At 40.2% G+C, this 15504-nt stretch overlaps 1 protein-coding gene across 1 annotated transcript in view; it reads left to right on the top strand.

Moving 5' to 3' along the window:
* The window catches only part of scospondin (subcommissural organ spondin), a 417078-nt gene that overhangs the window by 361332 nt on the left and 40242 nt on the right, over positions 1-15504 (top strand). Inside the window, exons 95-98 of the mRNA XM_039754138.1 lie at positions 982-1143; positions 4443-4559; positions 7867-8005; positions 13827-14026. Of these exons, the coding sequence (XP_039610072.1) occupies positions 982-1143; positions 4443-4559; positions 7867-8005; positions 13827-14026 (618 nt within the window). The remainder of the gene's footprint in view (positions 1-981; positions 1144-4442; positions 4560-7866; positions 8006-13826; positions 14027-15504) is intronic.

The following is a 15504-nucleotide window of genomic DNA, read 5'->3' as shown; positions in this document are numbered from 1 at the left end:
TATTGTAAGTGCCGGACTGGATGAAATGGGCATTCCAACTGTGATCAAGGAAGATTCTCTACCTGGCTGGATAGAACACCAGAATGGAGCAAATTACATTGAAATTTAAATGGTTGGAGTGCACATACTGTAGGGTATCCACAAGTGTAACCTGGCCGGAATGATACTTGGTTTCTATCCCAGTCGGGATGCCCAGATTATGAATGGATGAGAGACAAATGGATATTTTGTATAGTTTGTCCCCCATCACAAAAGGTGGCAGTGCTCCACCAGCTGGAGCCCATTCTGAATACCCACAGAGTTGCTTGAGAATTATAGTATGGAAGGGCAACCCTGTTGGGGTCCTTGTGTGCAGCAGGGGGGTGCTGTTGAAGAACGGACCTCCCACTTTCAAGAAACTTCTGAAATGCAATGCCATGACATTGGAAGTACTCACGGGCCCTGCGTAAAAGGAGATGTCTCGCCTCAGGAGTCGGGATGAAGTTGGACAATGCTAATAGTGGAGACACAAAGGGAGAAGGAGGTGCTTTATTGGCTGTTGGCATGGTGCTGGACCGATTTGTTATTATGATAAGGTACTGCTATTCATTAACCAACACTTTATATTTTATCTGCGACTGAGTTGTGTTTGGGCTTGGCGTGCCTCCTAGTGGCCACAGTATATATATGTTGTGACCCTATAAAGAACAGAAGGATAATAAATAATATATAAAATAGGATGTTAATTGTAGCTGATGAAGGGAGGTGAGACTTGCTCTCTTTATCTAAAGGACAGTGTGGGATATTGGTGGACCTTCTGTGAGTCTGAATTTGATGAATTCTATCACGTGGGTGCTGAGAAACAGATGGCACCAGATTGTAAGAGTAATGACGGATAAACATCTAAGGGCATCTGCAGGGAGGAATTGTAAAAGTCAATATATTGTATATCTGAAATACTAATTTTAACTGCAGGTTATTGACTTTCTTTTTCCTTCTAAGATTTATGTCAGTGGAGTCCCTGGAGCTCCTGGAGTGTCTGCAAAGAGCCATGTAGTGGGGGTTTCCGCATCAGAAAAAGACATCCAGAATTCATACAGGACGTCCACAGCTGCCAGGGCAACTGGTTCCAGTCTCAGAGCTGCAACACGGCCTCATGTCCAGGTCAGCCTACAGAAACACCAAATGATTTTTATGAATATCTCAGAAGACGTTCCTTCATTTTGCTGGTTGGGGGAGTTCCACAGAATTTCTGTTTGTAGTATGAAAGCACAGGTTCTTCTGGGAGTGAAATGAGACATTCTACGCCAACACACTACATAGGGGCACTGTAACTAAAGACAATAAACTGAAAGGACAGTAATAACAATGAAATGAAAGGAAATTGAGTACTTGTGACTTTTACATAACACAAGTTCTATGTATTCTCTGTTTTCCTAGATGAACTCAACTTGACATACACTTCTTGTAAATCTGATGGAAGTAATGGCTGGAGAAAAATCTTATATTTCACAATAAATAACACATACAATCTGAATTACCAGATTGATTACTTACTTACTGTACATCACATACCTGTCTTTATGAATCCAGACTTTTAGGAGATTGACTGCTGAAAAGTAAACAATTTATTATACAGTAGTAATGGTGGATTACGACCATCCATCTTAATTAAAGGATATATGTCATTGTGTTTGTTTGTGTGTCTGTCTGGTTGATGTCTCTGTCATTCCAAAAATGGGCGCACCACAACCATTTTTAGTAATAAAACACATGCATTTGTCATTCCAACAGATGACACATAACAAACATTGACACGGCTTTGATGTATCCCAAATCAAATGATATATGACTGAGACCTTTGTATTGCATGGTGCGCTGCAAACGTTAACACTGAGGTTTACATTGATTCCTTAGATTTCAACCCACCTTAGATGGGGGACACAGCTGGTTTTCTAAATAAATTGTAAACTGTGAACAAATGCTGAAAGTTCTACAAATACTATCTGCATTGTTCTTGATGGTGACACTAATAAAATTCTCCTCCTTGCATGTCATTTTGCTTAAACAGAATACCTCTCCTGAATATTAACAACTTCCCTTGCCAGATTTCCTTTTTCTCTATGAACTGGATTTTTCTGTGGCCTTATGATTGAAATTCATGTCATTTTTTGCCATCATAGAAGCCATCAAGTGTGACTGCTAAGCTGAAATGAGCAGTTGCCTTTCCTATGGTGTTAAGCCCACGGGTCATATTTATTCTTCGCTCAAGAACAGGACAATATTGAATTTTACACTATATTAGCAGTTTTCAGAATCATGACAACTTTTGTATAGTCAAAATTCAAATAAACCATTTTATTAAGTTTACATAAATTACTATTTTCTGACTTTTTCTCCCCCTGAATGCCCCATGTAGGATGTGTGAGGAGTCTCTGTTTCACCATCCAGCCGGGATGCCCATACTATTAAGAGATGTACAACTTAAGAATGAAGCTAATAAATTAGCAAAAGTTTACATTAAATAATTTTCTCTATTTGTGGTTCAGACTGTTTTTCAACAAATAACTCAAACACGTTTACTACAATAAACCAAATAATATAATTTATTCATAACATAATAATAAAAGATGGTACATATATATATAAACATATATAGATATATAGAAGAACAACCATAACAGACAACACAAGACATAAATGTATGCTAGCTTAGTTTGAAACTTTTTCTCTTTTATAGAAAAAGGTACAGAACTTATGAATTCTGATCTTCGAATTAATGTGTTCAAGATGGATAAGTTCTTTTGGTAGTTGTTAAGTTTCTAGCATTTACATTGTGATGGTGATGTCAATTTTCTTACAGCTAATCTAAACTGATTTACCTCCACACAGTTTGTGTTGGTTTTTGTGTGTGTGTTTGTTTGTGTGTGCGTTTTAGGAAGATAATTTTATAACTGCTAAAAGGTTGTCCATCACAAGGGTTATTACTTTTCCACTACATTAATAACAATAACCAGATAACATTAGCTGACTTTATCGTAACTATTGAGTTACATTCAGTTGTTCTCAGAATCAACGTATGTCTCCTTATGGTTGGGTCCCTGTTGGCTCCTGCTTTGTTCCAATCTTTTTGGGTTGACTTGTGGACGGATGTTCGGCCTGCTTTTTCTTTCTTCTCCTCCATTGCCTTGGTTGCACCTTGTGGTTGCAGGTGGTACTGCAGTTTTCCCTGAGATTTTACACACAGCATTAAACTCTTCCTAGCATACAATTTATGTGTGCTGGGTAGTTGGTGATCACTCTACTCCCATATTTAGCAATAAGAACACGTACTGTATGTCTCTTAGTCGTGCACCTTGCTTTACTTTAGCAAGGTGTGGACTCATGGCACTCTTGTCTAATTCTGATACAGACAACTTTCTACTGTTCCAGTCCAGTACCAGATTGCCCTTCAAAGTAAAAGGGATCCCTCCAGCCTTTGTTGCAGCCACTTCCTGGGCAACATGGGTCTTGCTGTAGGAGTGGAGCTTTGGTCAGGCCAAGAACAGGGAGAGAATACAGAGAGAGTATAGACCTGCTGCTTGTAATGTTTTATAAAGGAAGGAGTCCACATATATCCATTGGTTTTTTCTTTTGGCTAACAATTAATGCAAAGTTGAGTTGGTTCTTTGTTCATCAACCAAGTGTTTAAATGGTGCATCGTGGAGACATCGCTGGATGTCACTTTGTGATTGGTCATTCTAATCAGATAAGACACAGAATTTGCATTCCACAGAGGCCCTGTAGAAAGAACTGACACTTGAGCTGAAGTTAAGAGTGTCTGGCGGCTCCTTCTTAAGCAAATGACTTGTGTGCCAAAAAAAATGCAAAATGGCTAAATGCACATTTAATCCTACATCCATGATGACCTTTAATTTAGATATCCGGTTAGCAAATAAATATATTGGGGTGTTAAACAGCCTGTAGCAACAATGAATAAATATTAATGGTTGTACTAAAAATAAATACTGTGTGACTTCACTTGACTTTACGGAAATAATAATCTAATCCAAATGATAAAGGATGGATCAAACCAGTGCTGGACGTGAATCACACGAGACGTTTGTCATCAGAACGTCATACTGCAGAGAAGGACAGAGGCTATCCCAGGAATCTAATTTACCCTAATTTACAGACTAGGGACAGGTGTGAAAAAATCGAGAATCTCCTGAAAGTCAAGCAGGAAATGTTAGTGGCGTCTCTGTCAATTAAACACATAGAGAAAATAATGAATTCATTAATAACACTGATGATTCTTCACTTTTCCAGGTCATTGTCATTTGCAGGCAAGGTTCTATTTGAGTTCTTTACCGAATGGTTAACCCAGGAATACCCTGGTTGATATTGCATATGTGTGTTGTTGTGCATTAATTGTTATCCTCTCAATACGGAGGATCAATGACATTTGTCTCTCCTCTCATTAGGGGAGAGTTGTGAGGATCGAGGAAGAGCCTTTCTAGTGTCATGTGCCAATCAGTGCCCACGATCATGCACTGACCTCTGGGAGCATGTGCAGTGCCTTCAGGGAGCCTGTCGTCCAGGTAAGTTTCATGAAGACCGTACACACGAATGGCAGAGCAGCAAAACTGGTGGCGTTTAACTCAGTCAGTCAATATCTCTAACTGTAACTGTTCATACTTTTTATTTCAAGCAGTTGTCGGGGGGAAAAAAAGAAATGGAAGATGAAACCAAAACCAAAAACTACCTACTTAACTAATATTTTCCACAAGTTGTAATTGTTTCATAAAACTGCAAACAATTAAACTTATTAATTAAGTAATTAACTACCTTTATTTAACACACATAAACATGTCCATTAAAATAACAGTAATCATTTATAAAAAACAGACCTGTTAATAAAGAGTGGAAAATTAACACAAAGAAAAGCAATTTAAAAACAAAAACAAAAAGGAAAACTGCAAAACAAGAATTGAAAACTATATTATATAAAGAAGCAAAAAATAACAAAAACCAAGAAAACCAAATAGTACTTAACACGAGACAATGCTAATACAGTAATCCCTCCTCGATCGCGGGGGTTGCGTTCCAGAACCCCCCACGATAGACGAAAATCCGCGAAGTAGAAACCATATGTTTGTGTAGTTGTTTTTTTATATTTTAAGCCCTTATAAACTCTCCCACACTGTTAACATTATTAGAGCCCTCTAGACATGAAATAACACCCTTTAGTCAAAAGTTTAAACTGTCCTCCATGACAAGACAGAGATGACAGTTCTTTCTCACAATTAAAAGAATGCAAATAGATCTTCTTCTCTTCAGGAGCAGAGAATTTCAGAGGGAGAGAGAGAGAGAGCTCGCAAAGAAAAGCAAACAATCAAAAAATCAATACGTGTGCTTTTGTGCTTTTAAATATGCCGAGCACCACAATAAAGCAGCATTTTTTTAGAGGAGCATCAGTATCTTTTAAGCAAACAGCACCTCTGCTCACAGCCCCTCCGTCAGGCGCAGAGAATGTCAGAGAGGGTGAGATAGAGGCAGAGACAAGCAAACAATCAAGCTGCGCGCGGGATGCATATCTTATAGCATTGAGGAATTTTAGTTAATATGTAATACATGCTCTGATTGGGTAGCTTCTAAGCCATCCGCCAATAGCGTCCCTTGTATGAAATCAACAGGGCAAACAAACTGAGGAAGCGTGTAGCATAAATTTAAAGACTGCAGAAATCCGCGAACCAGCGAAAAATCTGTGATATATATTTAGATGTGCTTACATTTAAAATCCGCGATAGAGTGAAACCGCGAAAGTCAAAGCGCGATATAGCGAGGGATTACTGTATTCCAACAATTTGTAAACCTCTGGGGGTCCAACTCCCCATCCTGAAATATATAGAGAGGATGGTCCGTAAAAGGTTAGGTCAAGGTGGTCTTGCCTTTTGGGGTGGATTCTTCATGATTGACAGGAGTTTGCTCAGCGCCCGTCACTCTGCCACAGATGTTAAACTGTCCAACTTTACTCCTACAATAGAGCCTGATGAGAATGATTCTCATTCAATGAGAAGCCGATTCTTGCTGTTAATTAAACCCGTTACTTAATTCCACGGCTAGTTGCTGCTCTTATTCTGCCACAGCAGACATTTCTCAAACTGTTGATTTTCATTTTTTTTCTAAGAACACCGTCAAAATCCTTTGGTGACCTGAGAGTTCAACCTTACCGAGACCTTCACCTTTCTTTATTTTCAGATATTGTGTGATGGGCACAGGTGAGCTGCTCATGTGGCGGCTTGTTTAATATCTCATTATTGTTTGGCTGCTAATGAAAGAAAAAGTGACAACTAAGGGGTCTGAATCAAGTTAATTAAAACTAAAGCAAAAGAAGTTAATTAGCAGAAAAATCTGGTCACTATTTAAGAAGATGGTTAGAATGAAAACCTGCAGCCACTGCGGCCCTCCAGGACTGGAGTTCGACACCCGTGGTTTATCTGATCGTTTTAAAAAGAATGAATTGCTCATAAATTAGCCATCACTAACTAGGCATTGTAGAAGACTGATCAGCTCAGCCGTCTGTTCCTCATTGAGGCTCTGCAGATCATTTAGTCTCAAAAAAGAGAATAAAAGAGGTTTAAGTTGGAGAATAAGGAGGATAGAAAGGACAGATAAGAAAGATGAGAAGCTTGCAGAATTTGGTGGGTGCCATTACAAGTTGAAGGAGACAAAGCGATTGGTGGAGCGGAGGAATGGCGCTTTAGATGAGCATAGGAGCAGGAGTGGCTGCAGTTCTCCAACAGTCATCCTATGGCTGTTCAAGGGAGGCAGGGCTCTGAGTGTCCCAGTGGGTACCAATGGAGGAGGCTGAGGCAGGAGTCGATTAAACACTGAATTCGCTGCTGTCTCTGCCATGATGTGCGGTGAGCTGGTGAGACGAGAGAGTAAAGCACCTGGAGAATTAAGAAGGGGAAACTATTTATTTATTAATTATAACTTCCTCACAATGGCACTATTTTTAATTATTATTTAGTCAGTCAGTCAGTCAGTCAGTCATTATCCAACCCGCTATATCCGAACACAGGGTCACGGGGTCTGCTGGAGCCAATCCCAGCCAGCACAGCGCGCAAGGCAGGATCAAACCCTGGTCAGGGCGCCAGCCTACCGCATGGCACACACACACACACACCAAGCACACACTAGGGACAATTTAGGATTGCCAATGCACCCAACCTGCATGTCTTTGGACTGTGGGAGGAAACCCACGCAGACACAGGGAGGACCCGGGAAGCGAACCCAGGTCTCCTTACTGCGAGGCAGCAGCACTACAACTGTGCCACCGTGCCACCCCTAATTATTATTTAGCGAAAACTCAAAAAAGAAATTCTTGCCCCACATTTTGTTTTGGACACTATTTGGATTGATTTAATTTAACGCACTTATGCACATTTTTGCACCATTGTGGTGAAGCAGACAGCATTAAGAGAAAAACATTTGCCATGAGGGTAGTGATTTATAGCCTTACTTTCCATTTTTTTTAATATCTCTTAGTAAGCAGATGTAATTATCTGGAGGGCACAGGAGGTGTGCTGAAGCTATGGCGCTGACGTGGCTTGATGGCGGCTCAAGGTACTCGTGTCCGCAGCAGATCCACAGAGCACTGTGTAGAAAAGTTGAAGGCCTGGACGTCTGTAGCCAATGGTCTGTTGCTATCCTGTCACTGCTAAACAAACAAACAGCATCAATTAAAAGGAAGCCGTAAGAGTTTAGAAAAGTCCCAATCAAAAAGCTTCAAAAGTGCAAACGGGGAGAGCGCCATCTTGAGGGACTATTTGAATGCCTGTGTGTCCATTTGTGTTTGCACTCCATTAAAGAATTTTAAAACTCCCTTGTGTTGGATTTCAGGTTGCCGCTGTCCCAATGGATGGCTGTTACAAGATAACGTTTGTGTTCCCATTTCGGAGTGTCGCTGTGGGCTACACAATGTCGATGGAACCCAAGAGTTTGAACCGGGCACAAAAATGCAAATCAACTGCAACAACTGGTAAGTACAGTGAAGGCTCAAGGGAAGATGACCTGATGGCAGGGTCTGTTCATCTTGCTCTTAAAGTGTACCGGAAAAACATTTAAGACTTTTGTTTGGATTGTTTCTAAAACATATACAATTAATTTCCTGAGTAAAAATTTTCAGTGTTTCTATTTTGCAGCAGAAGCTCCATTATTGTCATAAATTGAACTAAGGTCTTAGTCTAAACAACACGTTTAGCTTCTAGATAGATAGATAGATACTTTATTAATCCCAAGGGGAAATTCACATAATCCAGCAGCAGTATACTGATACAAAAAACAATATTAAATTAAAGAGTGATAAAAATGCATGTAAAAACAGACAATAACTTTGTATAATGTTAATGTTTACCCCCCGGGAGGAACTGAAGAGTCGCATAGTGTGGTGGAGGAAAGATCTCCTCAGTCTGTCAGTGGAGCAGGACGTTGACAGCAGTCTGTCGCTGAAGCTGCTCCTCTGTCTGGAGATGATCCTGTTCAGTGGATGAAGTGGATTCTCCATGATTGACAGGAGTCTGCTCAGCGCCCGTCACTCTGCCACGGATGTCAAACTGTCCAGCTCCGTGCCTACAATAGAGCCTGCCTTCCTCACCAGTTTGTCCAGGTGTGAGGTGTCCCTCTTCTTTATGCTGCCTCCCCAACACACCACCGCATAGAAGAGGGCGCTCGCCACAACCGTCTGATAGAACATCTGCAGCATCTTATTGCAGATGTTGAAGGACGCCAACCTTCTAAGGAAGTATAGTCGGTTCTGACCTTTCTTGCAGAGCATCAGTATTCTGCAGCCAAGTCTGTGAGGAAATGACATGAAAACACAGGCAACAGGCTTTAGTCGCGTCTGGGCCATTTCACCTGATAAGACTGAGATATAATTACAAATTTTGTCTAGCTTGAATAAATTTGTTTAGAATATTCTGAGGTTTTTAATATCCAGGATTTTGTGTTTATATTTATTTTTGAAATTTCTGACCTATAGAATGCAATTTTAATTGTTTGTTATACGACAGCACAGTACGGGCTACTCAGAGTGGCAGCAGTTTAAAGTAAAAGAGAATCACAAGATGTAATGTATGTGTAATAACTAGTCAAAGTTATAAGCAGGAGGTTAGGAATTAAATAAGCCAAAATCAGGACTTTACACTGACACGGCAGGGACTGTAGAAAAGGAATGAAAATAACCAGGAGAATCGTTAAGTCAAAGAATGTGCTAAAGTTCAAAACCAACAGTCAAGGAGATCTTTTGTTAAAGCCAAAATGCAATTGGAAAATTCACAGTCAAAAACAATAGTGTGGATGTAAAATATAGCAATAAGACAAGCGTTACCTGTCAAGCTCAGATGGACAGAAACTCCTGGGGTGATCTTTGTATCTTCACCAGACTGTCATCACAAATGAGCACACCTCAGGGAATTCTGGGTGAGATCTCCATGGAAATGGCAGAGACAGAAAATGAACACAGCAGCACCTAAACAGGAAACTATACTGGCGCCGCAACCACATGGGTTTAACAAATTAACCTTCTCAAAACAGCTTTTAGACAATATCAAACCCCATGTGTGAATTCCTTAAGTCACACAAGCACAGACTAACAGGAACTGTGCAGGAATTTACATAAAAACTCATTAAAGTTAGACATTATAACAGACGTGAGACACAGTTGAAGATCAACAAAAGTAACGACAAGAATCAGCAACTGGAATATTTCATTTCACCAAAGCCACTTAACAATAATAATGTGAGGGTGTTTGGATTTGATTCATTCACACACTTGCACAGTCAGAAGTGCATGATGCTGACCTTTATACCATAGTGGTAAAAATGTCACAGACACTCCTGATTTCCCTGCCCAAAAGCCTGGTAACCCTGTAGCGAGTTCCGCCAAACGTAAAATGAGGAGCCCGGCACACACAAGAACCTCCTACTCTTAATAAGAGACTAATTATATCAGGTACAGAAATAGACAGGACCTTAGCCCTAATTTGATCCCCTTTGAAGAAGGTGTCCTTTATGTACTGCAAAAAATGACCACCAGACCAATTATGTCAATTAAACAAACAAGAGTATATACAGTGGAACCTCGAGATACAAGTTTAATTCGTTCCAGCACTGAGCTTGTATAGCGAATTTCTCGTATCTAGAACAAACTTCCCCATTGAAAATAATGGAAATCCAGTTAATCCGTTCCGCACCCCCAAAAATATCAACATAAAAATTAATTTTCCTAACAAATAACACTGATAAATAACTTGGTTTACGAGTGTTTTGCAAGACGAGCTTAATTTTTTAATTAATTTTGACTTGATAAAACGAGCGATGTCTTGCAATACAAGTAGTATGGATACTCTTTGTCTGCTAAGCGTCATGTGAGCATAACTGAGCTGATGGTTCTTCTCTCTCATGTGCATCTCTCTCTCCTTATCTCTTCTCTCTCTCTCGCTCGCAAGCGTCTCTCTTTCTCTCTCCTTATCTCTCTCGCTCGCGCAAGCGTCTCTTTCTCTCTCCTTATCTCTCTCGCTCGCTCGCGCGCGCCTCTCTCTCTCCTTATTTTGCGCGTCTCTCTCTCTCTCTCTCTCTCTCTCTCTCTCTCTCCTCTTGAGGGCAATCGTCTCCTATTCTCCGTCTGCATGTCCGCGATATTTTTGGATACGCTTATACAGCGAACTGCTACAGCGAAACAATGAAATCACAAGCGCACAAACGCGTAGATCCTCACGCTATGGGAGAACAAGGAACACTGAGTGAGCTGACGGGCTGGCAGCGTCAGCTTGGGTGAATCCTCGAGTCAAGGCGGATCTGGAAACACGTCACGCATAACCACAGCCTGGCTTGTGGCTCGTCTATCATATTTAGATCCAAATTTTTCGCTCATACTTTCCTCTTATCTTGAATTTCTCGTATACAGAGGTGATCGTATCTAGAGGTTCCACTGTATTATAAAAAACCCCAAACAGAACTATAAACATATTCCCCTTTAGAAAATCCATCCATCCATCCATTATCCAACCCGCTATATCCTAACTACAGGGTCACGGTGCTCTGCTGGAGCCAATCCCAGCCAACACAGGGCACAAGGCAACCTTTAGAAAATCCTACACAAAAAACTGAACAACAGATACTAAGTAATATAAGCACACCCCTGAACCCCCTATATAATTCACTACCCAGAAAAACGTCAAAGCAGAAAAGGAAATGAGACAAATAAAAAAAGAAAAAGAATTATGACTACTTACAGACAGCACAAGAATCATCACAGCACATACATGTACCATATATACTCACGTATAAGTCAGGCCTTGAAACCCGAAAAATCGATCATAAAATCAGACCCCGACTTATACACTTGTTCAAAAATGCGATACTTACATTTTTTTCTTCCTTCAATCTCATATCAGTTTCTCAGACGCAGCAAATTTTGTTGCAGCAGCACAGTTACCAATTTATATCACTACTTTAACGACATTTAATTTAAAACCAGCTTCATGTCTTCTTCTGATCGAACGCTCCATTGTAGATAAAGGTGTATGAGGGTGTGAGATACAAAAATAATAGTTTGGGTGTTACCGTGTGGTCACGTAGGCACAATACATAGAAAAAAAAGGCCGTGTGCCCCTTGGTTACTCTTTCAGGTGGGTGTTAGCATATCATAATCTCTTGGACCAATAGCGTGAGTTTTCCACATTCAAGTTATATGACCAACGTTATAAAATACCAGAAATTATACAGTAAAATCAAGTCCCGACTTGAGAACTTAAAAAACGTGAGTATACAGTGTATGGTATATACATATATATATATATATATATATACAGTATACTGTATATATATATATATGTATATATATACACATACAAATATAAATAAACATACACCCCATACGCATTCCCCAATCCCTTTTAGATCAAACGCACTGGCCAAATATACCACTGTCACGTTTGCCCTCTACAGATATGAAAGGAGTGTTCTCACCGGCTTGGAGACAAGTCTTACCTTGGATGCCAAAGTCTGCCTCACCCGGGTGTAATGGCATTAACGTCCCTCAATGGAAGACACAAGCATCACAAATAAAAGGCAGTGCCGTGCACACTGACATCCTCCCCTTACTACACACACCAAAGCATTTATGCAAGGGCCCCCAGGTGTGGTTTGGCCCCCTGTACCCCTTAAAGAGATATCCTTAAAATACTTAATCCCTAGGACATATATTCTAAGGGAACAATGGGCAGAAACAAAGCACATAAAATATGTAGCATCTGTTACAACCCTGTGTCACTAGCTGCAAACAATGGCGGCACCCATAATTAAAGTAAATAAAACTAGCCAACCCGCGGCGTACCATACGCCGCATAATCAGGCCGTTTTCTTAATGATTTTTAAGCACAGGGAGAAAATTAACATTTGAAAAATTGGTAATGTAATAAATCAGCAAAAAAAAAAGCAACATTGTAACAATGCACGGAACGAACCAACACACAGCGTCGTAACCGAAAACTCGGTTTTTAAAGACTGCTTACTTCATTGTGTTTTAACCTCAGTTGTAAAGGATTGTTTTAAGGATCCCATGAGATACCCCTCACAAACCGTTTTACACGCTGCATATGGCGACTCACCTCCGCGAGAAACATGCCTCTATGAACAGTCAACGTGGCCCGGAGGTGCCAGGAGTTGGTGGGCGTAGCTCCTTCCTGCGTGCGCCATAGGTGTCTTACTTGCCGGCGTGCTTTCCATGGGTGTCTTGAGAATTATATATATAGATGGGCCCATAGAAAAATGTCTGATAAAAATAACATTTTTAAAAACATCCTAATTCATAAAACCAGTCAGACATTTAAATTCCTAGACCTCTAAAATCCTCAGAATGATAATAATAAATGAAACTAAGGCTGATGATAACGTCCATCGATGATTGGCTGGACACATTGTTGATGTAAACAAACCTCAGTGATTGGCTCCAAGCAGTTGCAGAGATTTTCTCAAAGTGCCCAACTGTAGCCATCATTAGTTTTTTTAGCCTCTCAAGAAAGCTGTCAGTCACTCGTATTCACAGCAGGAGGTCTGTGTCTTAGTTTGGTTAGTTTAGCAGCAGTGCCCTGTAGTTGAGGAAAAGCTGCCTAATTAGTGCGTCACACATGAAGTTTGAATGGTAAGGGCTGCTGTGGCGCTCGCAGACTCCTAGTGCTTGAAGTGGGCTCTCGAAGTTTCAAGGGGACCCTTTAAGTGGCCGACTCAGCCAGTTGATTTCACCCTACACAAATAAAAACCACTGAAATGTGCTGAGAGCTGAGCTTACAGGGGTCCCTGCAACCACTCATGTTAACATGAGAGAGTCCCATGTTGCCCTACATGCAAAGAGGCGAAAAAGTTACAAATAGCAGCCAGAGCAGCCTTGTGAGAGTTGGAAATGTCAATGAGTAACAAATGGGACAGAAAGGATCAAACATGCAAAAGTCACAATAGCGGGACAGCATGCTTTGGGTGTGAATGAATCATGTGAGCCATATTCAGGGCGTTCCCCATGGCCTTAACAATGGAGAAGTGCCTGTTAGGGATGTAAAAAATTTTTTACTGTAACATCGCTAAAAGACATTATTCCTTTTTATCTTGTTTAGTGTAAATTTAAGGAGTAATAAACCTTTCATTTTTTTATTTCTACAATCCAATTTGACAGATCCTCAATGTGGTAATAATAGTCTTACCTTTCCAATGATGTGTTCTAGAAAAGGTTGTTTATTTCATCAATAACATCAAAGCACTGGCAAACTGATCCTGGAGCCTTTCTTCTGTCTCTCTCCTCCTGGCAGCACATGTGTGAATGGCACTTTCACTTGCACAGCGCACGAGTGTCCCAAATACAGTCCCTGGGGTCAGTGGAGTGAATGCTCCGTCAGTTGCGGGGTTGGGGTGAGGATAAGGAGCCGGACGTGCGAAGAAACTCCCAGAAGTCTACCTTGTACCGATGAGACCTCACAGAGAGATGATTGCCAGCAGCCATCTTGCCCCGGTGAGTAAGCAACAATCTTATGTAAATCTTCTCAGCACAACAGGGGCCGCTTGCTTCTTGTACTCTGGTTTTTGACTTTCGTCTTTTGGGGCAGTTTAAGGGCACAGCTCGACTTCGCAGCTTCTTAAGTCGGAATCTCTCTGACCTTAAATGCCCACCCCCATACACTATATCCTTTTACTGTAGCCATTAGTGTTGTTTATTTTTATTATTCTGTTTTATTTTACATTTTTATTAGCCTTCATTTAGAGCATTTTCTGATCCGATTTTTGACAATGAAAACTCTAAATATCTGATTTTTGTACAAAAATGTTATGTTATTTTTTGCACCATTTCTAGTGCCATTTGGATTTTGTCTTTGGCATCACCATTTTACAAATCCCATTGTTAAAACATTCTTTGTTACAAGGGTCACAACATCTGGCGTCATTAATTTAATGGGTTTAATAGTCTCTACTGGCAGGCAGATGTTTGTCCAGGTTTGTGGATGTTTCCATTAGATAGTGCTCTTCTATCTTTTTCATTTTCTCATGCTTATGACATGCTTAGTTACCCAGGGTAGAGTGTCCCCCGGAAGTTCTCTCTGACTCTTCATCCACCTCGGAGGCATCCTGGCTGGGTAATGGCCACCATCCATCACTATACAGTACATTTATTTATATATACAGTACAGGCCAAAAGTTTGGACACACCTCCTCATTCAATGTGTTTTCTTTATTTTCATGACCATTTACATTGGTAGATTCTCACTGAAGGCATCAAAACTATGAATGAACACATGTGGAGTTATGTACTTAATAAAAAAAGGTGAAATAACTGAAAACATGTTTTATATTCTAGTTTCTTCAAAATAGACACCATTTCAGGTGACTACCTGTTGAAGCTCATCGAGAGAATGCCAAGAGTGTGCAAAGCAGTAATCAGAGCAAAGGGTGGCTATTTTGAAGAAACTAGAATATAAAACATGTTTTCAGTTAGTTCACCTTTTTTTATTAAGTACATAACTCCACATGTGTTCATTCATAGTTTTGATGCCTTCAGTGAGAATCTACCAATGTAAATGGTCATGAAAATAAAGAAAACACATTGAATGAGGAGGTGTGTCCAAACTTTTGCCTGTACTGTATATATATATATATATATATATATATATATATATATATATATATATATATATATATATATATATATATATATATATATATATATATATATATATATATACACACACACATCTATGTGTGGAATTGTGTGTCGGTCCGGCCCGGAAGTGACAGGTGGAGTTGAGGTAAGGGCTCCTCCTCCGTGGAAAAAGAAAACTCGCTGAGCCACTAATAACACAAGCGAGACAAGCACGTCAGCCAAACGAAACCTCAGAAGTAAGACAGACTTCCTTAGCTGCTAACATCGGCAAAACACTGTCTCTTTTGCTTTTCCTCCCGCCACTCATACACAAGTGAGGTGAGCACATCGGCAAA

Source organism: Polypterus senegalus, chromosome 5 (assembly GCF_016835505.1).
Source record: "Polypterus senegalus isolate Bchr_013 chromosome 5, ASM1683550v1, whole genome shotgun sequence".
Classification (NCBI taxonomy): domain Eukaryota; kingdom Metazoa; phylum Chordata; class Cladistia; order Polypteriformes; family Polypteridae; genus Polypterus; species Polypterus senegalus.
This window is presented reverse-complemented; position numbering and strand designations above follow the sequence as displayed.